The 15,568-nt window shown below is 50.2% G+C and overlaps 6 protein-coding genes across 6 annotated transcripts; 3 read left to right on the top strand and 3 right to left on the bottom strand.

Moving 5' to 3' along the window:
* Positions 1–454: 454 nt before the first annotated feature.
* ARB_05920 (uncharacterized protein) lies at positions 455–1,430 on the bottom strand (the record flags this gene model as incomplete). The annotated part of the gene is made up of 3 exons (XM_003015563.1): positions 455–529; positions 607–1,300; positions 1,417–1,430. 3 exons carry the CDS (start codon positions 1,428–1,430, stop codon positions 455–457), a joined length of 783 nt encoding a protein of 260 aa, XP_003015609.1.
* A 1,632-nt stretch (positions 1,431–3,062) lies between these two features.
* Positions 3,063–5,128, top strand: ARB_05919 (lysophospholipase Plb2; the record flags this gene model as incomplete). Its single annotated transcript, XM_003015562.1, has 3 exons — positions 3,063–3,117; positions 3,194–3,854; positions 3,913–5,128. The coding sequence occupies 3 exons, from the start codon at positions 3,063–3,065 to the stop codon at positions 5,126–5,128; spliced, it is 1,932 nt and encodes a 643-aa protein (XP_003015608.1).
* A 1,249-nt stretch (positions 5,129–6,377) lies between these two features.
* Positions 6,378–10,067, top strand: ARB_05918 (uncharacterized protein; the record flags this gene model as incomplete). The annotated part of the gene is made up of 2 exons (XM_003015561.1): positions 6,378–9,379; positions 9,437–10,067. The coding sequence occupies 2 exons, from the start codon at positions 6,378–6,380 to the stop codon at positions 10,065–10,067; spliced, it is 3,633 nt and encodes a 1,210-aa protein (XP_003015607.1).
* A 284-nt stretch (positions 10,068–10,351) lies between these two features.
* On the bottom strand, positions 10,352–12,122 carry ARB_05917 (uncharacterized protein; the record flags this gene model as incomplete). Its single annotated transcript, XM_003015560.1, has 5 exons — positions 10,352–11,412; positions 11,509–11,688; positions 11,786–11,849; positions 11,923–12,032; positions 12,101–12,122. The coding sequence occupies 5 exons, from the start codon at positions 12,120–12,122 to the stop codon at positions 10,352–10,354; spliced, it is 1,437 nt and encodes a 478-aa protein (XP_003015606.1).
* Positions 12,123–12,738: 616 nt separating this feature from the next.
* ARB_05916 (uncharacterized protein) lies at positions 12,739–13,327 on the top strand (the record flags this gene model as incomplete). Its single annotated transcript, XM_003015559.1, has 2 exons — positions 12,739–13,128; positions 13,211–13,327. The coding sequence occupies 2 exons, from the start codon at positions 12,739–12,741 to the stop codon at positions 13,325–13,327; spliced, it is 507 nt and encodes a 168-aa protein (XP_003015605.1).
* Positions 13,328–13,664: 337 nt separating this feature from the next.
* On the bottom strand, positions 13,665–15,519 carry ARB_05915 (MFS transporter, putative; the record flags this gene model as incomplete). Its single annotated transcript, XM_003015558.1, has 3 exons — positions 13,665–14,555; positions 14,614–14,860; positions 14,939–15,519. The coding sequence occupies 3 exons, from the start codon at positions 15,517–15,519 to the stop codon at positions 13,665–13,667; spliced, it is 1,719 nt and encodes a 572-aa protein (XP_003015604.1).
* Between the last annotated feature and the right edge of the window lie 49 nt (positions 15,520–15,568).

Raw genomic sequence — 15,568 nt, 5'->3', positions numbered from 1 at the left:
TGCCGCTGGCGCTGTTGTTTCTGGGGAATATTGTTGGACATCTCAACAAAAAGGAGATCAACACGTCAGTATCAGTCTGGTCACCTGGACGGCTGAAATGCCGTTCACTAGCTATTTAGCCACTCACTGTCAGGATTCCTCTTTTTGCGAGGTACATTTCCAACATGGCTTCCTGATCATCGGGGGTCAGTCAAAATCCTCCAAAGTACAGGGTTAATGGCACGGTCGCACTTTGTACAGGCAGCCGCAGGGCAGTCGTTCCTCCAGCCTATCTCCAATCAGGGTACCGTCTGATGGTGGAGTCTAAAATACAGCGTCAGTGAGACCTCACGAGACATACTACTTAACAAATTTAGACTACTTACAACACCAGACATGCGGCACGAAAAACATCTCGGGAGGCGAGCACCATTTCCGCTCTCTCCCTCCCAGAACAAAGAGCTATTTCTAACAGTTAACCACCATCACTAGTGGCTGCAAAGGAGAAGAATACGTACCGTAACTTCTCCACAATGTTCTGCTGTGCTTCCTACGTCATAGTGTCAGCAAAGTACTAAGTTGTTACTCAAGTATCACTACGGAATATTACTTGCTGATATATCATACCCTTGATGGCTTCCCTGAATGCCAGCGTTTGTGGTAGTGATCTTCGGCACTACGACTGCGACGTTTTATCTGAGGTACGGAACTTCTCTTCCTAAAAATTTTTCTTCTCGATGCCTGGGTCAACAATTTCGATTCGGATGTATCGGTGCTCGCGGCCTCAGACTCTGATTCTAGGTCAAAGTTAGAATCACTGGCCTCTTCAGGCTCTAGTGGTAACGAGCCGCTGTTGTCTTCGTCTTCTGACCCGCTTGACTCCTTGAAATCTTCTAGTGAAGACTCAAGTTCCTCGCCTTCGGCGATTCGCTGATCACTACTGTGGGCCATCGAGTCTTCATCTACTTGTTGTTCACTTGGGGTTGATGTCGACTGTCCTTGATCCTCTCGATCAAGAACTTCGTCCCTGACGTCAGAACTTGTCTCTGGTGAAGGTATCAACTCTGGATCACAAGCTGTCCCTGCTGCTGTAAGTACCAAGAACCGTTTTTCTGGCATTCTGCGGTCCCTCAAATCAATGTCACCGCCTCCAGACTTGACATCATCGCTATCTCCACACCCGACACTGTGATTATCACTAGTCTTGGGGACGATGGTGTTTCTTCTCAGTCTTTTACGGTGCTGGGCTGGAAGTATCCGACCACTGTCGTCACTGTCGTCACTCGCGCTCTCACGCTGGATATTCTGACGCTTGGTACCACTACTTGAAAACGGAACTGTCAGATCATGGATGGCCCACGGTCATTGTCATCATGAGGCTGTGATGACCAATCCGGGGTTCAACATGGGGAAGAAATAGAGTGTGTATCCAGGTACCTGTCTTTCCACATCTTGCATCAGCCTGATCCCTGGTCAGAACTAGTAAACTCTGGGTGTATAACACGCCTTACTAGCCACTCTATGTCTTCATCAAACGGGATCCTGGGCGCTTATTTGCATATAGTTCTTGGTGGGAAGGCACACGGGCCAAGGGGAGGCGGGTGCGGGAAAAAGGAAAGTGTGGGGAAGGCGCGTTCGCGCTTTTGTTGTTCTTGCCTTCTAGGGTAAGAAGGGGTCTCGTGGACGCATGTTTGGATGGGATGACTAAGGTGTTTATTAAGAAATGACTAAGACAAGTGTCACATGATATCATGTGATATACATTTCTAGTCATATATTAGTAATCTTCTTTAGTCAGCGAGGAAAACGCAACAGAGAAGAAAGAAGAAGAACCAACAGCAGCAAACTCCTCCATACAACCACAACAACAGGAAGAAGACAAAGCGAGAGGGTTCTAGATGGCTTCATGATCTCGCTGGACGTGGGTGGGAGACGCGAGGGCCACGTCAGCTGGGCAAGGAGGTACCGCAGACAGCGAGAGCACCAAAGTCTCTCAATTCCAAGCTGCATGATCAAGTCGACTGGACTGACTGGCTACTAGTTACTGTTGACTCTGACCGGCCGACTCTGGTTGGCTGGTGGACTCTCCTGTCATTATATTGATAGCAACGACCAAATGCCGAAACAGGCGATCTTCTGCGCTCTGATGTTTGAGATGTTCGGGTAGGGCGAGTCGGAGACTACCTAACTATGGATGAGGGTATCCATCTGCCACCTGTTCATCTCCCTAGTGCGACAGGGCTGGGCAGGAATAACTCAGAAACCTCGACCAGCCTCCACGCGACGCTGCGTCCTGGTTGGTCACTCGCTCAGCCACCGGAGCCGAATTCGAGAATATGCCTGAAAAAAGAAGACGAGTCTTCCGGGCTGAAGGATGAACGACGCCCTTCTACCAAGGAGCGTTCTCTGGGCTTCGTATCCCAGCTAGATGGATCATCCGCCTACTCTTTTATCGGGGACCTTGCACGGCTTTTGTGTCCCCCACTGCACACTTCAAAATTCATGTGAGATACTCCGTACTGTCGATTGTTGGATATGACCGTCTGCAGTTTATGCTGTGTACGCTTAAGCAGGAAGGACTGACCTAAAACTAGGCGCAACATGAGGCTGACGGCGATCGCGGGACATGGCGCAGTCTTTAACACGATTAAGCATCCGTAATGTGTGTGCACAGCTTCGATAGTTATAGTTTTGCTCTGATATCATCACCCACCAGCTGAAAGTCAAGGTTAATTTTAGCCGTTCAAAGGAACCTCTAACGAGTCGCCTGGTCGGAAAGTAAGTTAGTCCTAAGCAGCTGGCTGCACCGACGACCCATAGCAACAGTTCTTTTTTTATTTCTCAGCTGGCGCCGTCACAGTCCGGAAGCGCCCACGCATCAATTTTCATCCTTCCTCGTCTACATACATATGTATATTAACATTCTCCCCCGCGCTCGCTTGTATGGCATTGTTCTCTGTTTCTTCTCAAAGCTAACTAGCTGATTGCGGACTATATACTATTTTTTTATTTCTTCAAATATATATAATATTTGTCAACGTTAGTGTCCATTACCTTGGTGTTGCAGGCCTAACCCTGCTACGATGATGTTCATCCCAGCAACGCTGGGAACATTTGTCCTAGCAAGCTTGCTTCCTGGTGAGTTTGAGCATGCCTATTTACGGATGATCAATTCCTTTCCCCTTGGAACTTCCCTTTCTAATTTATACTACAGCGACCGTTGGAGCCGGCATACCTAATGCCGCCGCAGATGTTGCAGTCAGAGCTCTGCCAAATGCGCCAGACGGCTATGCCCCTGCAGAAGTCGACTGTCCATCTACCAAACCGGCTGTTCGATCGGCTGCAAAGCTGTCGCAGCAGGAACAGGACTGGCTGAAGAAAAGGAGGATGAAGACCACGGGCGCTATGGCAGACTTCTTTAGTCGCGTGAAGATCGAAGGCTTTGACGCCGTGGCATACCTCGTAGGCAACGCAGACAATGTTGCTAAGCTCCCAAACGTTGCCATTGCCGTTTCAGGAGGCGGGTACCGTGCTCTCATGAATGGAGCTGGTGCCCTCAAGGCATTTGATAGTCGGACGGATAATTCGACTGAGCCTGGACAGCTGGGTGGCTTGCTGCAGTCAGCTACTTACCTGTCCGGTCTCAGTGGTGGTGGATGGCTACTTGGCTCAATGTACGTCAACAATGACAGTACTATCACGGAATTGCAAAAGGGAGGCAGTAATTCGCTGTGGAAGTTTAACCGGTCCATTCTCGAGGGACCAGATGATGGTAGCTCTGGGGTCGTTGACACCGCTGAGTACTATAAGGAGATGATCAAGGAGATTTCTCGCAAGAAAGCCGCTGGCTTCGAGACCTCTATCACTGATATCTGGTATGATATTCTGCCATAAACTCTAGGTTCTTCATTGATATGCTAACGTTGTATATAGGGGCAGAGCATTGTCGTATCAGCTCATTAACGCTCCCAAGGGTGGTCCGGCCTATACATGGTCGTCCATCTCACAGAATTCCAAGTTCCAGAGTGGCGATGTGCCCTTCCCTCTTCTCGTTGCCGATGGCAGGAATCCGGGTGAAAAACTCATCGGCGGTAATGCTACCATCTTCGAATTCAATCCATACGAATTTGGTACATGGGATCCCACTATCTTCGGTTTTGTTCCAACACAGTACATTGGCTCCAAGTTCGAGGCTGGAACCCTTCCATCGGATGAGAAGTGCGTCCGGGGAATGGACAACGCCGGTTTCATCATGGGAACTTCTTCCTCTCTATTCAACCAGTTCGCGTTGCACCTTGATAGCCAGGACCTGCCCAAAGTCGTCAAGGACAGTCTCCGTGACTTCTTGAGCTCGCTTGATGAAGCCAACAATGACATTGCCGAGTACAAGCCCAACCCATTTTTTGGATATGCCAAAAGCACATCTCCTTTCGCAGGAGTAAAGTCCCTCCCCGTTGTTGATGGCGGTGAAGACAAGCAGAACATTCCATTCCATCCCCTGATCCAGCCAGCTCGACATGTTGACGTTATATTTGCGATTGACTCTTCCGCTGACACCGAACTGGCCTGGCCTAATGGCGACAGCATAATAGCTACTTACCAACGCAGTCTGAACAGCACTGGAATCGCCAACGGAACATCCTTCCCAGCTATACCAGATAATAACACTTTCATCAATCTCGGCCTGAACCACAATCCCACTTTCTTCGGATGCGACAGCTCAAATACCACTAATCCTACGCCGTTGATCGTATACATCCCTAACAGTCCCTACGTCACACATTCGAATGTCTCAACCTTCAACCTGAAGTACAACACCACACAGCGTGATGCTATCATTCTCAATGGATATAACGTCGCAACCATGGCCAATGCCACTCGAGATGGCAACTGGCCTACCTGCGTCGGCTGTGCTATGCTCAGCAGGTCCCTTGAGCGAACCAAGACCGCAGTCCCCGATGCTTGCAAGCAGTGTTTTAAGATGTACTGCTGGGATGGAACGCTCAATAGCACCAAGCCAGACGTCTACGACCCGAAACTGTTCTTGACGGAAGTGGACCTACAGAGTGCTGCTAAGGGGCTTCATGCTTCGGGAAAGCTGAGCCTTGTAGCAGCAGTGGTCACACTGCTTTCTATATTACTGGTGTAAAGCTTTGGTGCTTTCCTTTTGGTTTTTAATTTAATCTTGGATATATATATATATATATATAATCGACTTTCTGGGATGTAGATATATTACCATTTTGCCTAACTACTCATGAATAATAATATGACCTTTTGGGTGTCCAGTTTGATATGGACAGCAATACCTAACTACGAGCTTCTCACATACATTTCAACACTTTCTCCTGCTCATGAATTGCGTGTACTGCACGCTCGCTTTGAATGTATTATAGCCCCGAGAAACTTGTCATCTCCGATCGATCTCTCGGCATCGCTCCACTGCTCACCTAGCTTCCGGTAGACCGTCGCGTGGTGATGCTTGCCGGCTCTCGCCGAGATGTTATCTTGCTCATGTGGGTACCTTACTTAATGAACCTAGTGATGGAGTCACCACGCAGATCCCTTGATACTACCGTTGTACAACCGTTGTACAATCGTTGTACAGTCGTTGTACAGTCGTTGTACAAGATTTCTACCCAACACGGCGGTGGTGATGCTGGCTGTAAGTGCAATGAAAACTCACAATATACTTAGCCTGTGGCCGTCCGCCATGCTTATTCATAGACACGTTAAACCATCAATAGGCTATCAAAAGGATACTGCCAGCCTGCCTACCCTTTTTGTTGGATTGGTGAAGCATGCAGGTTCAGTCAGATAGCCAGGAACAAGAGAAACCCACAGTCTCTCACGCGATATGTCTGGCTCTCCATTGGCTGGTTAATGATGCGGCTACCAGTTTCAAGTCTAAACAAGGGTACCTGCGTAGGCCTTGGAAGGCCGTCCATCATATGTAACAGCCGATGGAGACGGCCCTTCAACCGCTGATCAATAATATTAATATTAATATAAAATATAGGCTTGACAGGCCGAAAGTACCTCGGTCCATCCGACGACGGCTCAGGCGGTCCGGATGTATCACGTGATATATCGTTTCCGTAGCAACAGACGGCGCCGATCATAACACAAGACCCCCGGGCGAGGACGAAGCTCGACCTCAGCAAGACGACAAGACGATGATGCAAGGTCACAGCCGGCCGCATATGTTGAGTTCTTGATTTTACAAACGTTTGTGGGAGCCGGAAGTTATTCCTTGATTACCCCGTGGCGATTTGATATACCTGCCATAAGCTGTCGTGGTGTCAACAGCTCAGCTACCTCCGTCACCACCATAACACAGCTACTTCCCGGCCTTTAGATACGCTGTCTATCCATATTAGCCCGTGAATAAAGGCACAATGGCGCGACGAGCAATAGAAACAGAGCCGTCGGCGCCTACGTCACCACCTAGGAGAGCCACCCGAACTCGAACGCGAAGTACGACGACCAAGGCAAAGGAAGAATCCAAAGTACCAACTACAACCAACACGACGACTTCTACAGCAAAGAGAGGAAGACCTAGAAAAAACCCAGAGGCAGCTGTTGAGCCCAAGGCTAAGACGGATGCTGCCCCGGAAGGCCCAAAGAAACGGAGCCAGAGAGCAACCAGGACTAAAACTACGGCGTCCCATTTGGACGAAGATAATTCCAGTGATGACGAAATGAACATTGTACCTACCAGAGCCACAGCTGCAACGAGGTCGTCAACAAGGCGTATGGCCACGTCAACATCCTCTAATTCATCAGTGGCTAGTGAGCCAAAGAAAAGAGCGACTCGGATGGCCAAAAAGAAATCTGAACCTGCGCTTGATACAACGGAACCGCAAGATATAAATTACGATGATGATGACGAGCTTGCTGAAACACAGCCTGTGCAGCAAAAGACTGTTCAGATTACCACTACCGCTGCACGAAGAGCAAAGGCTCCAGCTTCCGCGAGAGCGACAAAAGCGTCTACCCGGTCATCGGCAATATCTTCCGCCGCAGCAGACCGCTCTATACTCGTGAGCAAAGCAAGATCATGTGTTCCCAAAAAGAAGGTTACGTTTTTGGATATCACTGAGCATTCTGATAAGGAAAACCAGCCCTTACTAGATGCTACTAAGAGCAAAGGGAAAGCAGATACTGGCATGACTGCAAAACCGGTTCGCAAGGGAACTGCTGGGAAACAAAAGTCATCAGATGCCGGCGAAGATAAACAGGCGAGAAAAAAGGAACCGTTGTCTCCAAAGAAACCGACCCAGGTAACCAAGACTGGATCATCTGGTAGCTCGGAAGAAGATGAAGACGATGTCTTCGGACCCAAGTCCCCTTCAAAGTCACCGCAAAGATCGCCATTGAAGTCGTCACCTGTTCCTCCCTCTTTTGCTTCTCCTGCAAAAAGGATTGATTTTACACAAGCTACCAGGCCGGCTTCTCGAGATCCCACAGCCAATGAAAAAGAGCCTGGTATATCCCGAAGCAATGAGCAGACCGAGTCTATATCAAGCCCAGCAAAACGGCCTCCTCCTTCCCCATTCCAATCAGCTATCAAAGAGTCTCCACGGAAGGCCCCAATCTTCCATAGCGAGCCTCAACCTGGACAGGATATGATGGGACAACACAAAGTTTCACCACTGAAAGTATCACCAAAGAAGGGAGCTGGCATGTGTTTTATCCAGGCATCGCTGGATTCACCACTCTCACCCACAAAAACAAGAATGTCACCCCTAAAATCTCCTGCACGCAGACCCCATTACACTATGAAAATGCCACCACCACCTCTCACATTGGACGGTCGTTCGGCTGAAGTTCGCAAATCCAACATTCATGATGATATTAGTCCCAATTTACATGGCAAAGATTGCCAAGAGGAGTTCATGGATGAGATGGCTGATTTAAACATATCAACCGTGGATGATTCAGACGAGAACCTTCCTCATGAATCAGAAGAGGCTACTAAGTCGCAGCCATATGCTTCAAGACATCAATCCTCGAATGATGATATATTCATGGAAGAAGGCAACATGCCCAATAGACGAGACACAGTCCTAAGGCATGATATTTTGGGTTCTATGCCCGGTGCCATAGATCAATTTTCAACCGCGGCTCCTATCAGTCAACAAGACTTCATTTATCGGGATGAGATGATATACGAAGATTCTGATGTAGAATTTGAACCCAGCCCAACTAAAGGACAACCAAGGCGTGGAAATCTCCGTCCCGAGAGCCCAGAAATCATTCCCAAACCACAAGGTACACTTGGAACCGAACTTGGGTTCACTCCCCTGGCGGACAAGCTAAGCCAATGGGCAGCATCTAGCCCCGAGAAACAGCGGCCCAGAAAATACCAGCGAAAGGGCCTCTTCTCCCCAGACGTACATGGAGACTCTCGCAAATCTTCAGAAAGGCAGAGTTCGTCTCGAATGCATCAGACTCAAGCATCAAGAGAACCTATGAAGCACATTGGTGAAGATGAAGTGCCTGCAATAGAGGATCTGAGCATCCATACCGACCGATCTATCTCTCCAGACGAGGAGAGCGTTGCTGATTATGAGGATGTTGACTCACCTATAAGGCCATTTGTCTCGCATAGAAGTCCAAGTGATAACATGTCCGAGGCCTCTGAAATATATGGAGACGAAAACGCACCTCCGACTGTGGCAATCAATCCGACACCTCTCAACGAAGGTAATCGTGCTGGGTTGGTTCCACATGTACCCACTGCACCGGCGCCAGTTTCTATGTCTGTTACTCCTGTTCGCCGAGATCCTGGCTATCCAAGAGTCATACACACAGTTTCGAAAGTGCCACTGAAGGGTGACGGCGATGGATCTCTCAAAGTTTCTCGGAAAAGAACCAGATCTCTTTGCTCTAATACAACAAGCCCACCCTCAACCTTGACCAGGAGCCGGACATTACCCTCCCCTAGTAAGGACCGGACGCTGCTCAAGACATTCGCACCAACATCCCCTGGAGATGATTCGACGACAAATAGCGTTATGCTGCCCGAGCGGCCAAAATCGGGAACGTGGTCTGGTCGTATCAGTCCAGTGAAGAGTCGAAGCCCAGCAAAGGATGATGACAGTGAGAGCGAAGTACTAAAAGGCGCGGTGGTATTTGTTGATGTCCACACGGCTGAAGGTGCTGACGCCAGTGGTATCTTCATTGAGCTCCTCACCCAGATGGGCGCTAGATGTGTCAAATCGTGGAAATGGAACCCAAGAACAAGCCTGTCACCGGTTGATGGTGCCGAACCCCAGGAAAATCCAAAGGTCGGGATTACTCATGTTATTCATAAGGACGGTGGTGTTAGAACGCTGCAGAAAGTAAAGGAAGCGAATGGGCTTGTGAAGTGTGTTGGAGTTGGATGGGTACTTGAGTACGTTTTTTCTTGCATGTAGCAATTGTGGGGATATATTGCTAATCTCGTCTATAGCTGTGAAAGGGAGAACAGATGGGTTGACGAAGCTAACTACACTGTTGACATCAGCATGATTCCCAGAGGTGGGAACAAGAGACGAAAGAGTATGGAACCGAGGGTTTTGAGCAACCAGCATGGAACGCTCTCTGTCTCGGACTCTTGCACTTCCCCGGGCAGTAGCCGACGCTCTGGTGCAGATAGAGAGACGTTGCAGGAATTGAGACGTCTGTCACCTATACCAAAACTTCACCCATCCCAGCGAGACTCAATTGGTCCCACTGCCTTTGAAGATAACAGCTGTGAGGAGGACTCAGAGACTATAACAACTCCGAGACGGCACCAATTGCGACCAACTACGTTCGAAGCCGTGGAGCCTCAAACACCAGATGTAGACTATGGTTATTCTTTTAACTTCGACGACACAGCTCCGCCATCCCCCACCACCCCGTACCATCTGTCAGAGGGAGCGAAGTTGGTCCAACAAACATGTCCGCCTAAGCAATCAAGGCAAGGCCTTTTCCCCATCGATGGAATCACAGACGAGCACCAAAGTGAGAAGCTGAGAATCAGACTTGAAGCAGCCAGGCGGAAGAGTCTAATCTGGAAGCCAAGAATTGGAAGTCCCCTTGGAAAGGGGTACATGTAATAGTGGTTTTCTCCTTGGTTTCGTTAATGTTATCTATTTCTTGGGAGCGGGAGTATATTTTCTGGTTTTGGTATAAGTAAGGCTGTGTTGGGTTTGGAGTAAGGGAAATGGGGACTTGATATATATGCGTTTTATGATTATTTATTGATTTGTTTTTTATTCTCCGTTTCGTTACAATAATTTCTCTAACTGGCTCCCCTAGAGACTTTTATTAAAAGGCCTAACCAACCAAAACCCATTTTCACGTCGAGCGTCAACCGATACGAAAGAAACAAAAATGTCGATCAAAGGGGGCTTTCAGTTCCATTTGCAGCAGCGTGGTCACGGTAAAAACCAGCGACCAAGAATGCAAGCTCAAGAGCTTGCTTCTCGTTCAATCTGGGGTCGCAGAAGGTAGTGTATCGCTCACTCAAGCCATCTTCAGTCAGGCCAGCAGCACCACCGACACACTCCGTGACGGCCTCACCCGTCAACTCAAGATGCATACCTCCGAGGTACGAGTTGTGAGCACGATGAATCTCCAGAGCCTGACGCAGTTCAGACAGGATATCACTGAAGTTTCTTGTCTTGACACCGGACGGGGTAGATCTGGTGTTACCGTGCATAGGGTCACATTGCCAGATGGGGATGTGTCCTGAAGCCTGGACGGCCTTGATATGGCCGGGGAGGTGGTCCGCGATCTTGCTGCCGCCGTAACGAGAGATGAGGGTGACTTTTCCGAGTTCCTTGTCTGGGTTGACGATGTCAAGGAGAGCTACTAGCTCATCTGGCTGCATGCTAGGACCGACCTTGATGCCGATTGGGTTGGATATGCCACGGAAGAACTCAACGTGGCCGCCATCAAGCTGGCGGGTGCGGTCGCCTATCCAGAGGAAATGGCCGGAGAGATCATAGTAGAACTCCTTCTCTTCCTGTACAGCCTGGGGGAGGCTACGGCTTCCAGCTGGCTCGACTGGGTTCCTTGAAGCGCGGGTGAGGGTCTCCTCGTACTCCAATATGAGACCTTCGTGGCTGGTGTAGATATCAGCAGTCTCGATACCGTGAGCGGTGTCCAGGCCGACGGTTCGCATGAAGCGAAGGGAGTCAGTGACTCTGGAAGTGATCTTTTCGTACTTCTCCTTGATGGCAGGGGTCTTGACATGGCCCAGACCCCAGTCTAGGGGTGAGTGCAGGTCAGCAAGGCCTGAAGCCAGGGCAGCACGAATATAGTTGAGAGTCGCAGCAGAGTGGAAGTACGCATCCACAAGACGGGATGGATCAGGCTTCCTGGACTCAGGAGTAGCTTCGAACCCATTTACGTTGTCGCCCCTGAACGAGGGCATAGTGACACCGTTCACGGTCTCGACTGCACTTGATCGAGGCCTGTGAGAGTAAGTATGTCAGAAAACCGTGAGTCTTGGAGGAAGATTGCATGCATGAACGCATCCGTTGAGTTACTCACTTTGCGAATTGACCAGCGATACGAGCAACTCGAATGACCGGTTTGTTGGCTCCTGTTTCATTGATTGATTGACATTGGTTAGACTACCCCGACAGTCGCAGGAAAGGGCACAGGGAACCCACCCCAGATCAGGATCAAACTCATCTGCAGCAGCAGCTTGATCTTTGCCTCGATCATATCCTGGTTGCAGTAATCAAAGAGCTCCGCGCAGTCGCCTGAGATCTATGCATCAGCGGTGTCACAGCAAAGCAAATAGGCATGGGACCACACGACTCACCTCCTTGGAGGACAAAGGCTTCACCAAGCGCCACCTTCTTGAGGCATTGTTTCAAGTTCGTGATCTATGGCGAAGGTAAGCCGGAGAAGGACGAGGAGAGAAACATCCTTTAGAAATTAGTTCTGTTTGAACAGTACCTCATGAGGAGTCACAAGAGGAGGGAGCTTCTTTAGTCTCTGAATGGCGTTCTGCAGGCCCTCTTGGTCTTCATATGCAATCTCCTGCTTGATTGGTTTCGACCTCCACGCTGGAGTGAGGATCGATTAGCGAGATCTGCCTATATAGAGAGTGATATATACTGGGCAGTCAACTCACAGGCTGGAGTCCAGTCGGCCATGGTGAACAAGAGTTATCCCTGCGCAATATCGCTATGGATGGCCCTGTCTAAGCTCAAATTGAGAGACCTTGAAGCTTAGGACAAAACGACAGCGACGACGCCGATATTTATGATCAAACGGACGCTCCGCCAGCCCTGGTCTCTTTATCTAGCAGATGAGTCAAAAATTGGACTGCATGCAAGGCTGATTGGACGCCGGTTGAGCGAAGTTTTGCGATTTCAGCTTCGACCGGACGAGGGCGAGACGAGACGTTTGCGGGGGACCAACTTATCCGCTTGTCCTCTGCTTTCTCCCGGTCTGGTCCAGCGATGAGAATAGCAGCAGCACTCGGATCCAGATATAATAGCCTGCTCCTAGGAGTTATTTTTTATAAATAGAAAATATGGCTTGCTCTTAGGTGCAGGCTAGAAGTTTAGACGTTGAAAACTCGTAATTTGACGCTTATTAAGAAGATCGCAAGCTCACACGCTGGGCGGACGACGGGATCGCTATCAACAAAGACGCATTATTAGGCCGTTATTAGACCCAAGAATACGAGGCCTGGCTTGACCCGTGGTTCGATTCTTACTATATCACTTTTATTAACTCCTGCGGTCCAAGAGGCAGCTAGCGACGATGTCCGCAAAGAAAGGCAGCGAGACGCCCCAGGACGACAACGGCCTGTCTGCTGAAGCCGGCGCCTCAGAGCTGCCCACCAACGCCGAAGACCGCGCCGCGGCGGCCGCCCTTTCGTCCCTGAATGCGCCGAAGACTGCAGCTGAAGGAGGCGAGGCCGAGGAGGATGGCGCGAAGAAGCCGTCGACTGCAGACCAGGAGGCGCTCGGGAGGGCAATGAGCAGGCTGGAGATGATTGCTGGCGGCGGGAAGAAAGGCGCAGCGGCGGCCGGCGGGGACAAGAAGGCGAAGACAGCGTCGACGGCGGCGGTAGTAGCTGCTGCTGCCGCTGGTGGTGAGGTTGTGAAGAAGAAGGCCGTCAAAGTTGCTGCTGAAGATGTCAATTTGCTGGTTTGTGGGATCTCTATTTGATAACTAACTACTTGGCTTAACTATGGGAGAATGGATGGATGCTAACACCAACACATCGCAGGTTGATCAGCTGGACCTTACGAAGCCAAAGGCTACTGAGCTGCTGAGAGAACATGATGGGAACGCCGTCAAGGCCATCCGTGCCTTTATAACTCCGCCTACCGCCGCCGCTGCGTGAAGAGAGACCTATCTACGAAGCCTGTTTGGTATCTCAGCAAACGGGGGACAGAGACACAACAGCGTCGATGGGATTGAATGAACAGCATGCTAAGTTAGAAGAGCCCATCCTATATATTATGTTACCTTCTGGCTCTTCAACGGCATTACGACAAGCTTGGAGGCAGCACAGCCTCTCAAGCGAGTATACTGATGAGAATATGTGACATACGAAGTGACTACCATGGATATATCATGGCGGATGAATACTACACACATGGGAGTCTTAATTCGAATTCATCATTCGTTCATTCATTCCTTTTTGTAGCCATTTACTTAACTATATATTCCTTGTAATTCTATGAGGGCTTCTCAATGCCCGCACCCTCGAATATGGTCCATGTAACTAGCCATCCCAAGAACGCCTCGATCGCAAGAGCCCACCAGATAGCGCCGACAATGTTATGTTTCAGCCCTAAACCCAGACCCCAGCCGGCGATCAGGGGGCCTAACGTCCTCGAGGCACTGGAGGCGCTCTGTGCAACTCCATGTAGCGTACCTAGCACGCTCCTGTCCGGTACGGAGTTATTCACTAGTATCACCGTAGCCGGTAGAGAGAAAGTTCTGGACACTACCTGAAGGAATATGACGGCCGAGAGGGCAGGCCAGACAATGTACGGATGGTCGGGCAGTAGTACCAGGAAAGGTGCAAGGAGGTACGCAAGGGGAGAAAAGGGGAGAAAGATCCTGAAGGACCGTAACGTGCCCAGCCGCCACTGGACTCGCGGGTAGATGAATATCTGAATTGGCAGGCCGATCAGGCCTATGATGGCCGTGGCCAGGCCGACTTTGGAGCTGGACATGCCGAGTCCGCCGCCGAACTGGAAAAAACTGCTTTGGCTTCCTGGGGAGCGTGGCGTAGGCAGGAAGACGAAGCATAGTGCCGTGAACGCACTGGTGTGGAAGTTGAGGAAGATATGAGCAACCAGCGTGAGCAGGACGTTGCGTGTCCATATCTGGCGGAAGGGCAGACGTTTGCGCCGTCTGGGGGAAGCGTTTTCATTGTTCAGGAGCCTCTGAGCTGAGACCGGCTGTCCGTTTGGCCCCATGTCGAAGGAGTCTGGCGTATCTGGGTCTGCCAAACCATCGAGAGCCTGGTATTCACTATATCGCGAGAAGCCCAGGTGCCTTGATATGGCCTTACCAATACGTAGACCCAAATCCCTCCGTGACCGTGCTATTTCGTGTGTCTGTATAGGTCAGTATCAAAATATTTCTGCGTAGAAAAAAAAAGGGGGGTAGAGGTACCTCTTCCAGACCAAGTGATATAGCAATTGCGGAACAGAGAATAAAACCAGCCGTTACCAAGTTCGGTAGAGCAAATGGCCATTTGACCATCCACGACACTCCGTCCGCTCCTCCAAGCCATGATCCGGGCCCAAAGGTGGACGGATAGTTGCTTATGGGATCAGCCAGTATTCCTCCCATAATGGGGCCTATAATGACGCCGACGTTGAAGCACATCGGCAGTAGTAGAAAGGCCCTCGACTGGTATCTGCCTCCAGTTAGTCGCTGTCCAATTATCGTATAGTTATTGATGAACCACGGCATAGCTAACTAGAGTGGGACTTACTTCTTCTCGACCACGATCTCCGATATCATGGTCCTCATCACGCCGGCGTTACTGTTCAACGCACCGCCCAGTGTCCGGAAAAACGCCGCCATCGCAAAGGACTTGGAGAATCCAAAGCCCAGTGTCGAGATACCAGCTCCCAGCAGGCCGATCAGTAGCACTCTCTTCCTGCCGATGGACTCGGCGTCTGCCAGCCTGCCCCATATCACCGCCGTGACGAACTGAGCACCCGTGAAGGCTGCTTGTAAGATGCCTGTCTGCGCAGATATGGTCGAGTCTGGCAACGAGGGATCAAATGACTTGAGTTGATAGAACATATATGCCTGCAGTGAGGTCTGCGCCAGCGGCTCGGACAGTCTGGCTATCGTGAGGATGATGAGCTGGTTCCGCTTGGGTAGCGAGCTCCATGATGCCGGCCTGTTATCATTATTGACCTTGTCCTTCCGCGCTTCTTCTTCGTCTCCTCCTTGTGTGTCTAGCGATGGTATACTGCTTCGTCGTCGTCCGTCTTCATAGTCGTGTGGCCGCCCTGATGGTCGTCCCGGTGCCGGCGTGGTGGTGGCTGAGGAAGTGGCCGGCATGGCGTTGCTCGCTTCTTTGCTTCTGCCTTTTGTTCCTCCTTGGGCAGCG

This window comes from Trichophyton benhamiae (genome assembly GCF_000151125.1).
Source record: "Trichophyton benhamiae CBS 112371 chromosome Unknown Abenha-G-c-322p01.r1, whole genome shotgun sequence".
In the NCBI taxonomy this organism is placed as follows: domain Eukaryota; kingdom Fungi; phylum Ascomycota; class Eurotiomycetes; order Onygenales; family Arthrodermataceae; genus Trichophyton; species Trichophyton benhamiae.
This window is presented reverse-complemented; position numbering and strand designations above follow the sequence as displayed.